The sequence below is a fragment of the Panthera pardus genome, unplaced genomic scaffold (assembly GCF_024362965.1).
Source record: "Panthera pardus isolate Hobbes unplaced genomic scaffold, ASM2436296v1 HiC_scaffold_20, whole genome shotgun sequence".
NCBI classification, from domain to species: Eukaryota; Metazoa; Chordata; class Mammalia; order Carnivora; family Felidae; genus Panthera; species Panthera pardus.
This window is the reverse complement of record NW_026526766.1, coordinates 18738788-18759379: the sequence shown is the minus strand read 5'-3', so window position 1 is coordinate 18759379 and position 20592 is coordinate 18738788. Positions and strand designations below refer to the sequence as shown.

The 20592-nt window shown below is 36.1% G+C and overlaps 1 protein-coding gene across 1 annotated transcript in view; it reads right to left on the bottom strand.

The window, feature by feature from the left end:
• The window catches only part of VPS13A (vacuolar protein sorting 13 homolog A), a 252942-nt gene that overhangs the window by 174229 nt on the left and 58121 nt on the right, over window positions 1-20592 (bottom strand). Inside the window, exons 18-22 of the mRNA XM_053907998.1 lie at window positions 19322-19511; window positions 19122-19236; window positions 15144-15280; window positions 13077-13209; window positions 10021-10138 (exon numbers count right to left, since the gene is read on the bottom strand). Coding sequence (XP_053763973.1) covers window positions 10021-10138; window positions 13077-13209; window positions 15144-15280; window positions 19122-19236; window positions 19322-19511 — 693 coding nt within the window. The remainder of the gene's footprint in view (window positions 1-10020; window positions 10139-13076; window positions 13210-15143; window positions 15281-19121; window positions 19237-19321; window positions 19512-20592) is intronic.

Sequence of the window (20592 nt, the reverse complement as noted above, 5' to 3'; positions counted from 1 at the left end):
GTGTAGTATCATGTGATTTGCAAATAAGGGTCACAGAAAAACTGATAGGAGATACCGAGATGTTTTATATACCTCTTACATGTACCCATGCCTTGCCTCCTTCATTAACAACATTCCCAACCAGAATGGTGTATGTTTGTTGAAACTGATGAAACTACACAGACAAATCAGAGTCACCAAAGTCCACAGTTTACATTACTGTTCACTCTTGATGCTGTACATTCTGTGGGTTTGGTCAAATACATAATGACATGTATGAATCATATCATTTAGAGTATATCAACTAGAGTATTTTCACTGCCCTAAAATCCTTTGTCCTTCGACTATGCATCCCTCCCCTGTCAGCTTCAAGTCCCAGCAAGCGCTTTTCTTTTCACTGTGTCCCTATTTTTGCCTTTTCCACAATGCCATCTAGTTAAAACTACACATTATGTAGCCCTTTCAGATTGGCATCTTTCACTTTGTAATATGCATTTAAGGTTCCTCCATGTCTTTTCACAACTTGATAGCTCATTTCCTTTTAGCACTGAACACTATTTCAGTGTTTCATATGGCACAGTTTATCTCTAACCTACTAAGTGACATCTTGGTTGCTTATAAGTTTGGGCTATAAAATTGAAATATAAAATTTAAGTGTATAAACTTTATGTAAAATTATGAATAAAGTTGCTACAAACATCTGTGTGCAGGTTTTTGTGGGGATGTAAGTTTCAACTCCTTGAAACCTAAAACCTTAAAATCCTAAAAGACAAAATAGACCATAATCTCTTGGACATCAGCCTTAGCAACATTTTTCTAGACATTTCTCCTCAAGCAAGTGAAATAAAAGCATAACTAAACTACTGGGACTACATCAAAATAAAAAGCTGCTGCACAGCAAAGGAAACCATCAACAAAATGGAAAGACAACCTACTGAACAGGAGAAGATATTTACAAATAATATATCCAATAAAAGGTTAATATCCAAAAGATATAAAGAATTTCTACAACTTAAAACCAAAAAACCCAAAAAATCTGATTTAAAAAACGGGCACAGGACCCGAATATTTTTCCAGTGAAGACATACAGACGGCCAACAGACATATAAAAATATGCTCATCACTAATCCTGAGGGAAATGCAAATCAAAACCACAGTATCACCTGACACCTGCCAGAACAACTAGCATAAAAAAGACAAATAACAAGTGTTGCTGAGGATCTGGAGAAAAAGAAATTTTCATGCAACGTTGGCAGGAATGTAAATTTAGACAGCCATTATGGAAAACAGTATGAAGTTTCCTCAAAAAATTAAAAACAGAAACACAGTAGTTCTACTGGTGGTTATTTACCCAAAGAGAATGAAAACACTAATTTGAAAAAAATACATCCACCTTTATGTTTATTGTGGTATTATTTATAATAGCCGATAGAAGCATCCGGAAGGTCCATCAATAGATAAATGGATAAAGAAGATATATATACAATGGAATATTACTCCACCATAAAAAAAAGAATGAGATCTTGCCATTTGCAACATGGGAGGACTAAGGGCATAACACTAAGTGAAATAAGTCAAAGATAAATACCATACAATTTCAGTTACACGTAGAATCTAAAAAACAAAAAAACAGACACACAAATACAGAGAATAAAGTGATGGCTGCCAGGGGGAGAGGGTTAGGGATGGGCAAAATGGGTGAAGGGGAGCGGGATGTATAGGCTTCCAGTTCTGGAATGACTAAGTCATGGGGATAAAAGGTATAGCACAAGGAATAGAGTCAAATGGTATTGTAATACTCTTGTAGGGTGACAGAAAGTAGCTATACTTCTGGTGAGCATAGCACATTTAGAGTTGTCAAATCGCTATGCTGTACCCCTGAAACTAATGTAACCTTGTGTGTCAACGGCAACAATTTTTTCCGTGACTCTAAAACCGTTCTAAATAAAGTCTCTAAAATAATAATAGTTTAAAATGAGACATATCAGGGACGCCTGGGTGGCTCAGTCGGCTGAGTGTCCGACTTCGGCTCAGGTCATGGTCTCACAGTTCATGAGCTCGAGCCCCGCGTCGGACTCTGTGCTGACACCTCGGAGCCTGGAGCCTGCTTTGGATTCTGTGTCTCCCTTTCTCTCTGCCCCTCCCCCACTCATGCTCGGTCTCTCTCTCAAAAATAAACATTTAAAAAAAATTAAAAAAATAAAATGAGACTTATCAAAACGAGAGTAAGTTTTTATTCACCATTTTTATCCCTCTATCTTTTCTAAAACTTAACTTTTTCAATTCATACGCATGGCTGCTAAGGTTATCAGTTTAAAAACATATCTGCATTTCCTGAGAAAATTAGAAGCTTTCTTTTACTTTAATAGCTGAAATATTTGTAATTAGTTCCATATATTCTAGTTTAACTTAGGTAACCATTATAAATCTGTCTCATTATTATAACTCAACTTTTCAATTTCTTTATATATACCAGGTGTACAAGCTGAAAATGGGGGCACCAAAATACTATGTACTAAATAGTAGAGGACTTCCTTTTTATTTGCCTTAAATGTTTTAAGATCAAATTTCAAAGGATGCTGCCTAATACTTTTACAGTTCCAGGGTTTTATCATATTCACTTCAGACTGCTCCAGCTTACTAAATTAAAATCAAATGCTTCTCAGATTTGTTCTTTCTAAATCATTTAGTTTCTGCCTCTTATTATTGTAGCTGTCCTTCTCTGATCCTAACCTATAGCAATTTTAGTATCATTAGAATACTCGTTCAAATGACCTTCCCAGTATCTTTTCCCTTGTACTGGTCATGTTTGACTACAATGCACTGGACTGGAAACTGGTAAAAGATGGCCAGGGGTTAACTCAGCCTGCTGCTTATTTTGATAAATTAAGTATTACTGACTGGAACACACCCGTGCCCATTCATTACGTATGGTTTACGGCCATGTTCACCCTAAAACAGCAGAGGTGAATAGTTATGACTAACAATATGGAATTCAAGCCTAAAATATTTACTATCTTTGCCTTTACAGAAACAATTTGCAACTGTTACATGCGACTGATCTCTCATGATCTTGCATTTCCTTTACCTATCTTTTTTTCTTTAAGTTTATTTATTTTTAGGAGAGACAACGCATGTGCCCGCATGAGTGGGAGGAGGGGCAGAGAGAGGGGGGGAGAGAGAATCCCAAGCAGGATCCAGCACTGAGCATGGAGCCCAACATGGGGCTCGATCTCATGAACCCTGAGATCATGACCTGAGCCAAAACTCAATCTAAAACTTAACCGACTGAGCTGCTCAGGTGCCCCAGATATAGGTTTTAATTGGTTATTTCGATTGTTTCTATGCTCTACATATTCCCTGCATTACAGGACATTAATTCTTCCTGATCATATACTGATAGAGCAACCCAACGCAAGTTCCTCAGCATAATATCAACTTCTTTTTCCTGGTACTCCCTAACTTTCTAGATTCAACCATACTTAAAAAAAAATATTTCAACTAAGCTAAAAAGGAATCAATTCAAACTCATGTTTACAACAGAAAATCACATACATCTTTGTTTTTTTACCACATACTGACAAACTTTACAAGATATATTAAACAATAAATAGGCTGTGGGACATCTGGGCAAGAACTAGAGAACCTAAGCCTCGTATCTAATATCAGACTACACCTAGTGTTGGATTAGAAAAATCCACAATGTATAGAATGGCTTTTGTTCCTTCTGTCTTTCTTAAGCCAATTATTGACATCCCTCTGCCTTAAGACTCTCAGACTGTAGTTTGATTTCCTAGCAGAAGTCAAAGAGAACAAGATTCAGTACGCTACACAATGTTTGCTAGCAGACAGAGTCATTATATTTTAAAAAGCAACAAAGAAGAGTATGGGTCTCTCTTTCTTTTTTTTTTAATTTTTTTTTCAACGTTTTTTATTTATTTTTGGGACAGAGAGAGACAGAGCATGAACGGGGGAGGGTCAGAGAGAGAGGGAGACACAGAATCGGAAACAGGCTCCAGGCTCCGAGCCATCAGCCCAGAGCCTGACGCGGGGCTCGAACTCACGGACCGCGAGATCGTGACCTGGCTGAAGTCGGACGCTTAACCGACTGCGCCACCCAGGCGCCCCGTGTATGGGTCTCTCTTTCACACGACAGGAGCAGGTAAGTAATAGCAGTCACGTCCACAGCAGTAGGAAAAAGCCAGGCTATCACTACTTACCTCTTTCCCCCTATACTTCCTTTCAGACACAAAGCCTGGGCACTACTTTAAGAGCATTCTCTTGTTGCCTCCCTTGTAACAATTCCCCTGGGACTGTTTGGTAGGCTTTAGATGTGTCTTTAGTTAAATTATAAAATAAATGATCCGCCTGAGGTTTGCAAGGAAGAGGAAAAAGTACTGGCGGAAAGACAGGTGAAAGGACTGGTTACAGTCTGAAACTATTGAGGACTAAATCAGCTAACCATTCCAGTCGAGTTCAACAGACTTCTCTACTTAGGATCCTGGGCCCAAAGTTTCAGCTAACAGTAAAATATAAAGATCTCATTAAAGATCAAGGTATTTATATGATAAATGTAAAATCAAGTATCACTTATAATCTATTACAACTCCACTCTTTATTTTCTATGGGATTTAAGACAAATGCATAAAAATAATTATAAATCTATGTTAATAAGTACACAATATATAAAGACGTAATACGCGACATCAGTAACATAAAATGGGAGGGGTAGAGCAGTGAACAAGTAGAGTTTTTGTATACAATCGAAGTTAAGTTGGTATCAATTTTAAATAGATTGTTATAACCTTGTGATGCTATATGTAATCTCCATAATAACAAATAATAAAATATCTATACAATATGCACACATGGAAAACAGAAGGGAATCAAACCATGTCACAACAAAAAAGTCAACTAAATGAAAATGAAGTCAGTAAGAAAGGAAATAAGCAACAAAAAAGTTGTAGAATATACGGGAAGCAAATCTCAAAATGACAAAGTCCTTCCCCATCAATATTTACTTTAAATGTACATGGTTTAAGCTTCTCAATCCAAGATCTAAATTTAAAGAATGGATTTAAAAAATGGGATCCAACTGTCTGCCAGAGACTCAGTTTAGATCCAAGAGCACCACTAGCTTAAAAGTGAAAGAACAGAAAAAATATCCCATGTAAATAATAAATATAAGAAATCAGAAACCCCAAAACCCTAAATTGTGAAGAAATACAAAACCTAAAGAGAGCTATAACTAGTATGGAGATTGAATCAATCAGTAATCAAAACTCTCCCAATAATGAAATGTCCACGATCAGAAGATTTCACTAGTGAATTCTAGCAAACACTTAAAAGAATTAATACAAATTTTTCTCAAACTCTTCCAAAAATTAAAGAGAAAGGGACACTTCCAAGCTCATTTTTAGGCCAGCCTTTTTCTGATACCAAATCCAGACAAAGACAGAGTAAAACTATAGACCAATATCCCTTATGACCACTGATGCAAAAATCCTCAACAAAATTCTAGCAAACAAAACTCAACAGTACATTAAGAGGATTATACAGCATGACTCAGGTTTTATTTCTAGGATGCGTGGATGGTTCAACATATGAAAATATATCATTGTAATACACCACATTAATAAAATAAAGGAAAAAATAAAAAAAGTATTTGAAAAAATTCCACACACTTCCATGATACAAACATCAAACAAATAAGGAATAGAAGAAAAAGAGAAAAAACTACTTCAATATAATAAAGGTCATATATGAAAAAACTCATAGCTAACATACTCAGTGGTAAAAGACCAAAAGCTTTTCCTCTTTGCTCAGGATAAAGGATGTCCACTTAAATCACTTCTTCTCAACATAGTACTGGAAATTTTAGCCAGAGTAATTAGTCAACACAAAGAAATAAAAAGCACCCAAATTGAAAACAAAGAGTAAAACTGCCTTTGTTCAAAAATAAACATGTAGGGGCGTCTGGGTGGCTCAGTCAGTTGAGCGTCCAACTTTGGCTCAGGTCATGATCTTGCAGTCTGTGAGTTCAAGCCCCGTGTCAGGCTCTGTGCTGACAGCTCAGAGCCTGCTTCAGATTCTGTGTCTCCCTCTCTCTCTGCCCCTCCCCCACTCATGTTCTGTCTCTGTCAAAAATAAACATTAAAAAAAAATTATAAAAACGAACATGTAGAAAATCCTAATAGTTACATGCATGCACAAAGTTAGAAATAAACGAATTCAGCAAAGTTGCAGAATATTAAAATCAACTCAGAAAAATCAATTGCTATAGAGTAACAATAAATATAATCCAAAAAAGATATTAAGAAAATTCCATTTAGACACCATCAAAAAAGAATAAACAACCAAGGAAGAAAAAGACAAACACTGACAACTACCAAAATGCTGAAAGAAATTATAGAAGACACAAAGAAATGGAAAGACATCTCATGTTCATGGACTGGAAGATTTAATATCTTAAGATGTCATTACTCAAAGCAGCTACACATTCAATGCAATCCATATCAAAATCAAAATGACATCTTTTATAACAACAGAAAATCCACCCTATAATTCATATGGAATCTCAAAGGAGCCTAAATTAGCCAAAATAATCTAGAAAATGAACAAAGCTGGATGATTCATACTCCTGATTTCAAAACTTACCACAAAGCTAACAGTAATCACAACAGTGTGGCTCTGGCATAAAGACAGAAATACAAAGGAAACAGAATGGAAAGCCCAGAAATAAATCCTCATATATATCATCAAATGGTTATTTTTCTTTTTTAATTTTTTTAACGTGTATTTAGTTTTGAGAGAGAGAGAGGGAGAGAGCGCGCACGAGCAAGGAAGGCACAAAGAGACAGGGAGACACAGAATCCGAAGCAGGCTCCAGGCTCTGAGCTGTCAGCAAAGAGCCTGACGTGGAGCTTGAACTCACAAACTGTTAAGATCATGACCTGAGCCAAAGTCAGAGGCCTAACTGACTGAGCCACTCAGGCACCCCTCAAATGTTTTTCAACAAAGACTATTCAATGGAAAAAGATCAGTCTTTTCAATAAATGGTACTGGGCAAATCAGATATGCAAAAGAAAGAAGCTGGGTCTATACCTTATACCATAGCCAAAAAACTCCAAGTGCATCAAAGACCTACACATGAAAGCTTCAAGTATAAAATATTTATAGAAAATATACAGAAGTTTCATGATGTTGAATTTCACACTAATTTCTTGGACATAACACCAAAAGCACAGGCAACAGATAAATGGGACCTTATCGAATCGGTACTACCCGAAGCAATCTACATATTCAATGCAATCCCTATCAAGGTAACACCAGCATTCTTCACAGAACTTAAAAAAAAAACCCTAAGACTTATATGGAACCAGAAAAGACCCTGAATAACCAAAGCAATCCTGAAAAAGAAAACCAAAGCAATCCTGAAAAAGAAAACCAAAGCTGGAGGCATCATTAATTCCGGACTTCAAGCTATATTACAAAGCAGTAGTCATCGAGACAGTACGGTACTGACACAAGAACAGGCACACAGATCACTGGAAAAGAAGAGAGAACCCAGCAATGCACCCAAAGACATATGGCCAACTAATCTTTGACAAAGCAGGAAAGAATATCCAATAGAAAAAAGATAGTCTCATCAGCAAATGGTGTTGGGAAAAGCGAACAGTGACATAGAGAAGAATGAACCTGGACCACTTTCTTACACCATACACAAAAATAAACTCAAAATGCATGTAAGACCTAAATGTAAGACAGGAAGCCCTCAAAATCTTAGAGGAGAAAACAGGCAACAACCTTTTTACCTCAGCCACAGCAACTTCTTACTTGCCATGTCTCCAGAGGCAAGGGAAACAAAAGCAAAAATGAACTATTGGGACCTCATCAAGATAAAAAGTTTCTGCAGGACTAAGGAAACAATCAGCAAAACTAAAAGGCAATGAACAGAATGGGAGAAGATATTTGCAAATGACACATCAGATAAGGGATTAGTATCTAAGACCTATTAAGAACTTACAAACTCGACACCCAAAAAATAAGTAATCCAGTGAAGAAATGGGTAAAAGACATCAATAGACACTTTTCCAAAGAAGACATCCAGATGGCTAACCAACACATGAAAAAATGCTCAACATCACTCATCATCAGGGAAATACAAATCAAAACCACAATGAGATCCCACCTCACACCTGTCAGAATGGGTGAAATTAACAACTCAGGAAACAATAGATGCTGGAGAGGATGCCAAGAAAGAGGAACCTCTTTGCACTGCTGGTGGGAATGCAAACTGGCACAGCCACTCTGGAAAATGGTATGGAGGTTTCTCACAAAACTTTTAAAAAAACAGAATTACCCTACGACCCAGCAACTGCCCTAGTAGGTATTTACCCAAAGTATACAGGAGTACTGATTCAAAGGGGCACGTGCACCCCAACGTTTATAGCAGTGCTTTCGACAACAGCCAAAGTATGGAAAGAGCCCAAATGTCCATTGACTGATGAATGGATAAAGATGTGGTATACATACACAATGGAGTATTACTTGGCAATCAAAAAGAATGAAATCTTACCATTTGCAACAACATGGATGGAACTAGAGTGTATCATGCTAAGCAAAATAAGTCAGTCAAGAGAAAGACAAATAAATGATTTCACTCATATGTGGAATTTAAGATACAAAACAGATGAACACAGGGGAAGGGATGCAAAAATAATATAAAAACAGAGAGGGAGATAAATCATAAGACTTTAAATACAAAAAATAAACTGAAAGTTGCTGGTAGGGTGTTGAGTGGTGGGGGTGGGGTAGTGATAAAAGGGTGAGGGGCATTAAGGAGGACACTTGTTAGGATTAGCATTGGGTGTTATATGTAAGTGATAAATCACTGAATTCTATTCCTGAAATCATTATTACACTATATGTTAACTTGGATTTAAATTTAGAAAAAAATTGGACTTTATATTTACAACTTTTGAGCAAAGACACTCTTAAAAGAGTGATACGTAAGGCAAGCCAATCCACAAAACGAAAGAAAATATTTGCAAATCATCTTTCCAGTAAGGAGTTAGTATACAGAATGCATTTAAAAAACAAAACAAATCCCAATTATAGATGGGCAAAGGACTTGAATAAACATTTCTCCAATGAAATGTATAAACTGCCCAGAAATACCTGAAAATTACCTAATCAGTAATGATTAGAGAAATGCAACTCAAAACTATAATTAGATACTACTTCATACCTACTACAGAGGACAATTTTTAAAATAAGAAAAGTGCTGAAGAGGTGGGGAAATTGGAATCCTTGTGTACTGCTGGTGGAAAGATAAAATGGTATAGCTGCTATGGAAAACATAGGCCAGTTCCTCAAAAAATTAAAAACAGAATTATCATATGATCCAGCAATTCTACTTGTGGATATATACACAAAAAAAAAAATTACAGCAAGGACTTAAATAGTTCTCTATCAATCTTCACAGCATTGTGAATGTAACAATATTGTTACCAGAGCCAAACTTCATTACAATGACCCAAATGTCCATTGACAGACGAACCAATAAATGTGATATGTATACATGCACAACAGTATTTTTCAGCCTTAAATGAAATTCTGACATATGCTACAACATGGATCAACCTTGAAGACGCTATGCTATGTGCAATAACTCAGCCACAAAAGGGCAAATACTGCATGATTCCATTTATATAAGTTACCCAGAGTAGCCAGTTTATCGAGACGTAACATATAATGGTGATTGCCATGGGATGGGGTATGGCGGAGTGGGGCATTATTGTTTGACAAGTACTGAATTGCAGTGTGGGAAAATGACAAAGTTCTGGAGATGGATGGTGGTGGTGGTCACCCAACAATGTGAATGTACTTAATGCCACTGAATTATACACTTAGAAAAGGTAAAATTTATGTTATGTACATTTTACCACCAAAAAAGCCCAACAACAATGAAATACGGTATCTCCTTAGCTAAGGAATTTCTAAGAAAATCTACAATCACATAAAACAGACAATACATACTTGGGCATCCTTATATCCATAAAAACCATGGCCTTGGCAAGTTCCACATTGAAGTGCATAGGTATCAAAATATGTTGTGTAGATACATTAAGTTTTCGAGCTTCTTTCCAATTATCACCTAATTGTGGAAAACAGTACATGTTTATTCAGCACATGTATAATTTGAAAAACACATTAAACCTAAAATTACTATGAATACTTTGTAGTCATACACTGCATGATATGGGGAATTCTTCCTATATCCAGACAACCTTAAAGCCACCTCCCCAGTACATATAATCAACAGGTCGATTCTTTTCCCTTTCATCATTTTCCTTCTACTACTTCAAGACTCTGTTTCAATATGAAGAAAATACTTACTAAAAACCAACAATATAGTTTAGGGGCACCTAGATGGCTCAGTTGGTTGACTCTGTGACTCTTGATTTTTGGTCAGGTCATGATCCTAGGGTCATAGGATCGAGCCCTGCATCAGGTTCCGTGCTTGGAGTCTGCTTGCGATTCACATTCCCTTCCCTCCCCCGCCCCTTTCTCTCTCTCTCCTCCCCCTCCCTCCCTCCTTCCTTCTGCCCCTCTTCCCAGCTTGCGAGCTCTAAAATTAAAAACAAAATACAAAAAAACCCAACAACATAGTTTAATCAAATCTGTGCATCCATTTACAGTTGCTACACCAACCAGACTACTTTACCCAAAAAACAACATGGCTCTAAGGCAATAATGAAAAAGGCAGAGAAAAGCACAGCTCTTTTCTGTCAATAAAAGCTACCAGTTATTCAAGATTTGTTAACAGCTATTCTAGGCAATGTTTTAATTTTCACTTAATTCTCACAATGATATTTAATCATCCCATTTTAAAAAACAGATTCACAGGAATTTATTAACTTACTTATGGTCAAAGGCTAGTGTGTGATAAAATCTGAAATTTACATCCACATCTCCTAACATGAAATGTATGTGACAATGCATCCTCATTTACGTTACCTCATTTGAACCTAATCATTCCTTAGGTCCAATAAAGTTCCCAGTCAAGGAAAAACAAGCCAATGAATTATTAGATGTAAAGAAAGGTGGCAAAATGAACTCTTACAATTTTTTAAATTCCAACAGTATTGAGATAAATATTTTCTTTACTTCTCAATTCAGAGAAAATATTCAGAAGCATGTGATTCAGTATTTACCATGAAAGTTTATGACAATCACCTAAAGTAGCCCCAATGTCAAAAATATCTTGCTCAAAAAAGATTATTTAAGAAGAGTTAGTGCTCATCAAGAACAATTCCAAGGAATTCCAGTAATTTTCAGATAACAATGGAATACTTTAAATTTTTTTTTCAAAAAGCATGTCAATATTAAGTACGGTGCATGGACTTTAAAAATTACAAAAATGTAGCAAACATACCAAAATACTGTAATTTATTCCCTGAGAAAAATTTATGGATTTTCTATAAACAATTTATATTTGCCACCCACTACACTTCTGGGTTTCTTCTACACCAACTGGAATCTGACAAAAACAGAAATCAAGTTTATTATCTCAAAGCAGTTTTAGTTAAAAAAAAAAAAAAAATTAAAATGTACCAATACTATATAAATCAATACTTCTAATAACTACTATTTTGGGTTCTCATTGCTTCCTTTTTTATTAGTTAGCTCAGATAATTAAAATTTGACCATATACACACATATACAGATCTCTAGAACAGCCACCAACCCAATTCTGTTGAATTATCTAAATGTTTACTAACACCTAACACTCCATGGAATCATCAACAGTATGACCCTGTAGAAAGAGGACTCAAATTAGTCTTGGATCTCTATCTACTTTAGTGGTTCTTTACAAGTGAATTTCTGGCTGTTGACTTTATCTTAAAACTAGATCTGGATCAGAGACTCCTGATTAGTCCATCAGAGTGAACGGAGTAAAGGTATGCCTAGGATACCCTCCTCAGTCCTCCTAAGACCCTCCTCAGTCTCTATCTGGCTGTTTAAGGCCTGGGTGGTCAGAGGCGCTAGATCGGTTGCCTCTGGCCTCGAGCAGCCTCTTGTGATTACTCTGTATAAAATAAACACTTTAAATATGTGCCAAGGTTTTCCAACCTGGTCCAAAGGATTTCTCCATCTCAGCACTACTGACATCTGGGCCAAATAAGTGTGTGTGTGGGGGGGGGGGGGGCTTTCCTCTACACAGTATGATGTTTAGGAGTAGCATCCCTGACCTCCTCTCACCAGATGCTAGTAGCGCACCTACTCATCAGCAGTGACCACCAAAACGTCTCCAGACTTTAATAATGTCTCTTGAGGGATAAAAACCAGATACCTGAGATACTGGTCCTAGGCAATATCTACTATTACTTTAAAAAAATTTTTTTTTTGTAATGTTTATGTTTGAAAGAGAGAGACAGAATGTGAGCAGGTGAGGGGCAGAGAAACAGGGAGACACAGAATCTGAAGCAGGCTCCGGGCTCTGAGCTGTGAGCACAGAGCCTGACACGGGGCTCAAACTCATGAGCTGTGAGATCATGACCTGAGCTGAAGTCAGCTTCCCAACTGACTGAGCCACTCAGGTGCCCCCTATTACCTTTTTAACCTTTTTTTAGATGTTTATTTATTTTGAGAGCGAGAGAGAGAGAGAGCGAGAGAGCGAGAGAGAGAGCGAGAGAGCGAGAGAGAGAGCGAGAGAGCGAGAGAGAGAGCGAGAGAGCGAGAGAGAGAGCGAGAGCGAGAGAGAGAGAGAGCGAGAGCGAGAGAGAGAGAGAGCGAGCAAGCAGGGGAGGGGCAGAGAGAGAGGAGAGAGAGAATTCCAAGCAGGCTCTGTGCTAGCAGTACAGAGTCGGATGCAGGGCTTGAACTGCCAAACCATGAGATCTTGACCCGAACGGAGATCAAGAGTGGGACACGCAACCGACTGAGCCACCCAGGCGCAACTACTATTACTTCTAAATCGAAAATACAAATGTTCTGATGTATTTGGGATGAAGGTCTTCAGAGAAACTGTCTAAAAACCTAGTTAATCGTTGTAGCCAAATGAATCACTAAATAATGCATTATATACTCACCAACTGTGCTGTAAAGCAGCTGTATGCTTGTAAGCTGAACATCAAAGGAATCATAAGCTCTATGCATTATCTCTTCAAGTCTGGCCCCACCTTGTTTCATATCTGGTAACTCCAAACGACTTTTACTTGTCACCTTGAAGTGGATTTTAATAGTTTAGATGATGCAAAATACTTCAAAATGAAAATACAAATTTTTTATCTTTAAGACTATAACATAAAAATTTAATAAAAGATTCATAAGTTGACATAAAAGGCTAATAGAAATGTCTTTATCTATGACATGTCTAACAAAAAGACCAGGTACAAAGTAAATTTTTACACATTAAGTTATATTTCTCAATTGCATATATTAACAGAGGAAAACTGAGCCAATCCTAGAGAATAAAACATTTAAAACTTTTTAAGTTCTGACAAGAAGCCTTTTTATTAAAAACAAATTGAGACATGTGTAGCCTACAAAATGTTTCTATGGCACAATGACAGATATTTAGATACTTTTATAAGAAGAATCCAGAATTAAGTATTAGAATAACTGAACTGTAGTCCCAACTTGGCCATTTATATGACCCCAACAAAGTTATATTTGTACCACCCCCTTCTTAACGTACTATACACAATACGTTTTTCACTTAACCTTCTGAAGATCACTCTACTGCCATATATAAAGATCTTATACATTCATATGTATGTGTATGTGTGTGTGTGTGTGTGTGTGTGTACTTACCTTAACATTTTCACCTCTATTTTATATAGCTCATGTGCCATAGACTATCAAAACTGATTATCTCTGAAAGGTAGGTTAAGTAAATTGCCTAAGATCACAAAACTAGACACCTTACTCTTGATGTTGCTCGTTCTACTATACCACACTACCCTTGAAACAATTCCATAACTAAAGTGAACTATAAATAATTAAGTGTATAAAGCTTATTATAAATATAAATCCAGTAAACATGTACATAATTAACAACTCAAGAGTAAAAACATAGAATAAAGGACAATATCAAGGAAAGGCATATATTTGTTGGGTAGCCAGAAAGCATGCCAATATCATCCATCCCTCATGAGTGTTTAAATTGTTACAGCTATTTAATCTACATTTAATGATCTAGAGTAATGTGGTCTAAGAGAACTTTCTACAAGGATGGCATTATTATCTCTGTATTGACAGAACAGACACAAGTCACTTGTGACTATTTTAATTCTTGAATGTGACTCATATGACTAAAGAACTAATTTTTATGTTACTTAATTTTACTCATCATAAACAATCACATGTGGCCAATGGGTATCATAGAGAACCATGCAGATCTAGAAACACACACACACACAAAATATTCTCTATTCAAAACTGTGGGAAAAAAATGTACACAGTTGGATGGAAAGGGAAATGACTTAGGTAAATGCAAGAAGAACATCTCTCAAATTAAGATTTAACAGAACTATTAAAACATTAATATCTAAAGTTATACATGCAAAAAGTTTCAGAAGGATAAAGATGTATTTGATTATTTCCAGAACTCCCTCCCATCTGATATATTTCAGTCAAGTAGCAAATTTAAATTGAAAAGGAAAGCACTACTCTCAAATTCTGTAAATATAATTTTTTTAATTTTTTTTAAATGTTTTATTATTTATTTTTGAGAAAGAGAGACAGAGTGTGAGCAGGGGAGGGGCAGAGAGAGAGGGAGACACAGAATCTGAAGCAGCTCCAGGCTCTGATCTGTTGGCACAGAGCCCAACGTGGGGCTCGAACTCACCAACTGTGAGATCATGACCTGAGCTGAAGTTGGACACTTAACCGACTAAGCCACGTAGACGCCCCTATAAATGTAATTTTTAGGTTTACTCCTCACCTGCAGGTTTCAAATGATAATTTTGCTATTAGAAATGTAGGGAAACTACCTAATTAAATAAATCTTCACATTACTTACTAGAAAGGAAGAATTTTCAAATCCTAGAAGCTACCTAATAATCAATATAGCAAATCAAACTTTTAAAACAAAATACATTTTAAACAGGGAAACACCTTAAATGTCATAATAGAAGACAAGTATTACTATATACCTTTAGATGACCAAGATCCAAAATAAGTAGATTTGACGTAGGGCTAAAAATTCCATCCTGTGGGATAATAATGTATGAAGCCTTCAAATCAATTTTGAGATCAAGAACTTTCTGTGTTTCAATAATATACAGTAGACCTGCAGAAAATTTGAACAGAAAATAATGTGAAATTAGTATTAATTTTTAAAATACTTTGAGCAAAATATTTTTAATATAAAATAAAAATATTCGTTAGTCAATGTGTGTGTATACTCACTCCTGATTAAATATAAGTGAGTACAAAATTGGACTGATTCCTCAAATAAATGTATTTGACCCACAAACTCCATTTGAGTAAAACTGGGTACATACAGATTTTTTAAAATTATGTTCTATGAAACATTTAATAAGCTTGGAACTGAAGTACAGAACTGACTCAAAGCACAGTTGTTAATTTTTTCCCCCCAAATGATCTGTATTCAAACACAGACAACGTGGTTTTACTGAGGTTTGTTTGCTGAGGCAGGTATGACAGTCTCAAGAAGCAGCCAGAAAGGACAATCTAGCATTCAAGATACTCCATCTCCTGTTAAGCATTTCTCTACCCTCATTTCCATTTCTGTTTTAAGACTTCCTCATCCAATATAATCTGTTTCATATATGCCTGATTCTACAAATCCAAGTCCCTAGATACTCCCTGCAAGCCTTACGTGTCAAAAGAAAGGTTTTACTAAATGACCATATTTGTCAGAACAACCACATTTGACAAGGGTAACTAACTACATACATGTGTGTGTTCTGTAAGCTGATCCCCCTACTTGACAAAAAAGGAAAAGATCTGAAAACCTTCACTCCTAAGAAAAAATGAAGAATACAAGAAACAAATCAGGTTATATAGGAAGAACATAATAATAGAGGCTAATATAGAAAAAAAAAATCAGAAAATGGAAAGGGGGAATGAATGAAGAACCAAAATATATAAAGCTCTTAACAGGTAAGTCTCTTCCCAAATTAGTAAATTTTAACTTTCTGCAAAAATATTAAAAGTAACTTACTGAATTTTTTTAAATTCAAGAACATAGTAGCACCCCACTTTTTCATACGATTAGCATTTATTCTACATAATAATACTATTTGTGTACAGAAGGAAACAGAATTAGAAGAATAGACTTCAAATTGTAAAGTCTGTTACCTTTCGATGGTAATATACTAAAGACCTCCACTTTCTAAAATATTTCTATAACATCTGAAGTTTATACAGTGGATATTTACTATTTTGGTAATTCTTTCCTAAGTAAAAAAAGCTTAGGAAAACAAATCTTAGGAAAAAAATGTCTACAAATCTGAAGGAATATGGTAAGTCTCCAACACAATGCATTCATATTTAACAATAACAAGTAATGGTTTCTACAATTAGGAAGAATCAATCAGAAAACAGGTCTGACCTTATGCTTATGAATTCTACTGAGTATGTATTATACTAATACACAGAATTTGAACTATAAATGGCATGTGAGATTTTAACAGTAGATGGGTAAATGCAAACCCTACAGCTTCTAGAATTAAGGCAATTAATTATCTGCAATCGAATATAAAACATACTCAGATGGAGAAAATCATGGGGAAAATGAGTAAAAACCAGAGAAGGCACTAATATGAAAAACATAATGCCCAGCTCTCTGTGAAAAAGAAGTGAATAATGTATTCAAAATGCAATCATAAAACTGAGAGGTAATGGAGCCTAACGATATGATGCTTAAACTAGTTAGACAGCTCTTGAAGGTCTCATCAAAACATGAAGTGAATTTTTTACTTTACTTGGCTAAAATATTTTCTCTTAGGAGAAAGAAAAAACAGGAGAATCATATTAGCACATCTCATTTTTACCAACAAAGATAAAGTGAATACGAAGGAAAGGGTAGGAGAAAAATGACAATTTCATGTTATATTTTGTGACAGGCAGAACTAAATGAATTGATTTCAATTAGAGATATAATCCAGACTTAACAAAAATGGGGTTCTAAAGCTAACACTTTGACATTAAAATTGGAAACCACTCAAGTGAGAATTTCACCCAAGAATTAAAATGTCAAAAATAGCTAAAAAGCAGTCTATGCAATAATCTCAGATTTTGAGGAGACATTGACAACAGGAAAGATACTACCAAAAACAAATATAAAACTTTTAAGAATCTATAGAAATGTCAGAAAGATTAAATGCCTGGTATATTTGGAGGGCGGGGAGAGAGAGGAGGAGTTCATTGTTTCAAAGGCAGTTTTTAGTTATAGTCAGAACAGAAGTAACATTATGGGAGCAAAAACAAAACCAGCCTTCTTTGAATTATGTAAAGAAAATATGTGATTGAAAAACCAAAGAGCTCTGTTCCTGTGTTTTTTTTTTAATCCATCTGGCTCTTCAAAGATTACACTGAACCTGGAAAAGCACGATATAGTAAGACAACTTAAAACTCTTAACCGGTAAGACTTTGACTTAAGGGAACACTTGGTAAAGTCACATCCCAGCTGCTGACATTAATCAGTATTAACACTTTCCTAGAAATCACTGACAACTACAGAGGTCTTAGAAGACTGAAATGAAAAAATGTCAGATTATTTTTTTAATGTTTGATTTTTTGAGAGAGAGACAGAGAGAGTGCATGCAAGCAAGGGGAAGGGGAGAGAGAGGGAGAGAGAGAATCCCAAGGAGGCTCCGCAATGCTAGTGCAGAGCCTGATGCAGGGCTCGAACTCACAAACTTGAGATCATGACCGGAGTCAAAAATCAAGTTAGATGCTTAACTGACTACTAAGCCACCCAGGCGCTCTGCCCAGATTACTTTAGAAAGAAGAAAAATGTAATATCTTTTATTAACTGCTCAAGTGAATGTGGACTGTGAGAAAACTTTAAACACACAAATTAATGCAGGGCAAGTAAAAAGGAAAGCACTCATCATTGGAAGCCAGTAAGTTTCATTAAACAGGCATTCTATATTAACTAAACTTTCTCTTTTCTAAGTTAAAAAAAAAAAACTTTTTTAACGTTTATTTGTTTTTGAGACAGACAGAGCATGAATGGGGTAGGGGCAGAGTCAGAGGGAGACACAGAATCCAAAGCGGGCTCCAGACTCTGAGCTGTAAGCACAGAATCCGATGCAGGGCTCGAACTCATAAACCATGAGATCCTGACCTGAGGTGCAATACACAGATGCTTAACCAACTGAGCCACCCAGGTGTCCCTAAAAATGTATTTTTTAAATATATTTTAAAAATGGAATCCGTAGCTTAAAATCTTCCACAATGAAACCTCCAAGCCTGTATGGTTTTACTGTTCAATTAGGCCAAATATTGAAGGAGGAAGTAACACCCAATCTTATAAAAACTCTCCACAAGAATAAAACAAGAATTCTTATTTTCTGAGGCCAATACATTAATATCTGGAATTCCTTATCTGAAAGGAAAAAGACAGGTTTATTCCCTCAAGAACAGAATTGCAAAAATCCTAACAAAATTTGGAACTAACTTGAGTGTGGTAATAAGTTTGACGTGAGTGTAAGAAATGATCGTTATATTTGATTTTAAATATAAAAGTACTAATTAGTTTAAACAAAACTGTATCTGGGGCGCCTGGGTGGCTCAGTCAGTTGAGCAGCCGACTTCGGCTCAGGTCATCGTGAGATCAAGCCCCGCGTCGGGCTCTGTGCTGACAGCTCGGAGCCTGGAGCCTGTTTCGGATTCTGTGTCTCCCTCTCTCTGACCCTCCCCCGTTCATGCTCTGTCTCTCTCTGTCTCAAAAATAAATAAACGTTAAAAAAAAATTAAAAAAAAAAAATTAAAAACGTTCTTCTTTAAAAAAAAAAAAATAATAATAAAATAAACAAAACTGTATCTAATCCAGAAGCATAAATTTAAAGTACAGTTTACTAAAGTAAGTTAAACATGACTAAAAGTTTAGTATACAATATGTTGCTGCTGAATATAACAACATTAATACTGGCACTTACCTGTTGCTGTCTTGTCACGAAATTCTTCAAGTTTAATCAAAGTTGCTGAAGTGAGCTGTGCTAGATTTACCTCTTTCGGAGGTCTGAAAAATTCCACTATACTATTCACCGTTCTCTGGTAAAGTAAGCATCATTAACATTAGGCACAAACTCAAAGTAAACTGAAATGCATTAAAACTTAGGTATTTAAAAATGCTTACTGCATCATATATCATTTCTAAAGGTTCAGCTTCTATGATACACCTTTGAGCAGCAGTTTCATCTAACGGATTTATCTCAAATATAATTTGGAAGAGTGACGTAGCATCATCCAAGGAAGAAAGGAGGTGAGGTTTGGTTGAATTATCTGGTAAGCCAGTGACATGAAATGAATCAATTTTGGTTTCAAATCTACACGAATAAAGACAGGACAAAAATTAGCTGTCAGTGCGGTTTTAAGGTATTTCAGAAACTGAAAATTAAAATTAATGAAAACAATTTCAGTTAGGATTTCCTGCTACTCCATTCCATTCATATCATAGAAAATACACAACTACTCGATCTGAAATGACATAAATTAATTCACAAACAACTCTTCTCACATGTTGATTTCAACATAAAAAAGGCTATTTAAGGGTTAGGGGTTTAAAGTTCCCCATAAAAGGAGTTTGGAAGTTATCACTCAATACTAACAAGTAAAAGGCTGACCAAAGTCTTCTCGGATATGTAAGAGAAGGGATGACACAACGCAAATCACTGCCCCCCAGACTGGAGAGACAGGTGAATACGGGGAGTCACAGAACACAGAACACAGACTCATGAAAGAAAACTGCCCTGTACACCAGGGCCAAGGTTGGAAAACGTGAACTGTTTCATTCTCCCGAACTGCTGGAGATTCAGTGTGGACAATTCTGAGGTTAAAAACTCTAGGGGGACTCAGTCATAGGAGAGGGCCCGAAATATTTTAAGATACAACTCCAGGAATTAGACCAGGTTCCTACATAAATACTGGACAAAAATCCCCTTGTGCTTCAGGCAACAGAAGCAGAAAAGAAATCCAGAGCACTGTGTTCTCAAAAAGGCACGCCCTATCGAGCAACTAGTTCCCCAGAGCCTCACCTGATGAGGTATTATCAGAGCCACATGACCCAGCGAAGGGAAATACCCAACTCCAGTCGGGTCTACTGTTCCATATGCAACAAGGGAAATACCCAGTTCCAGCCAACTCTAGCTATCCTATCCCACCTAAGGCAGTAAGAAGGGAGGTACTGAGAAATATACATAAATATATATGTGTATATATTAGTGTTTATATGTATCTATTTACTGTATTTTTCACCCCGTACATCATGTCTATCAAGAAAAAATAATAATACTAAAAAGCAAAAAACACAATTTGAAGTGACGGTACAAGCATCAGAACCAGATAGGCAGGAATTCTAGAACTATTCAAAAACAACAATTAAGAAGCACCTGAGTGGCTCAGTCAGTT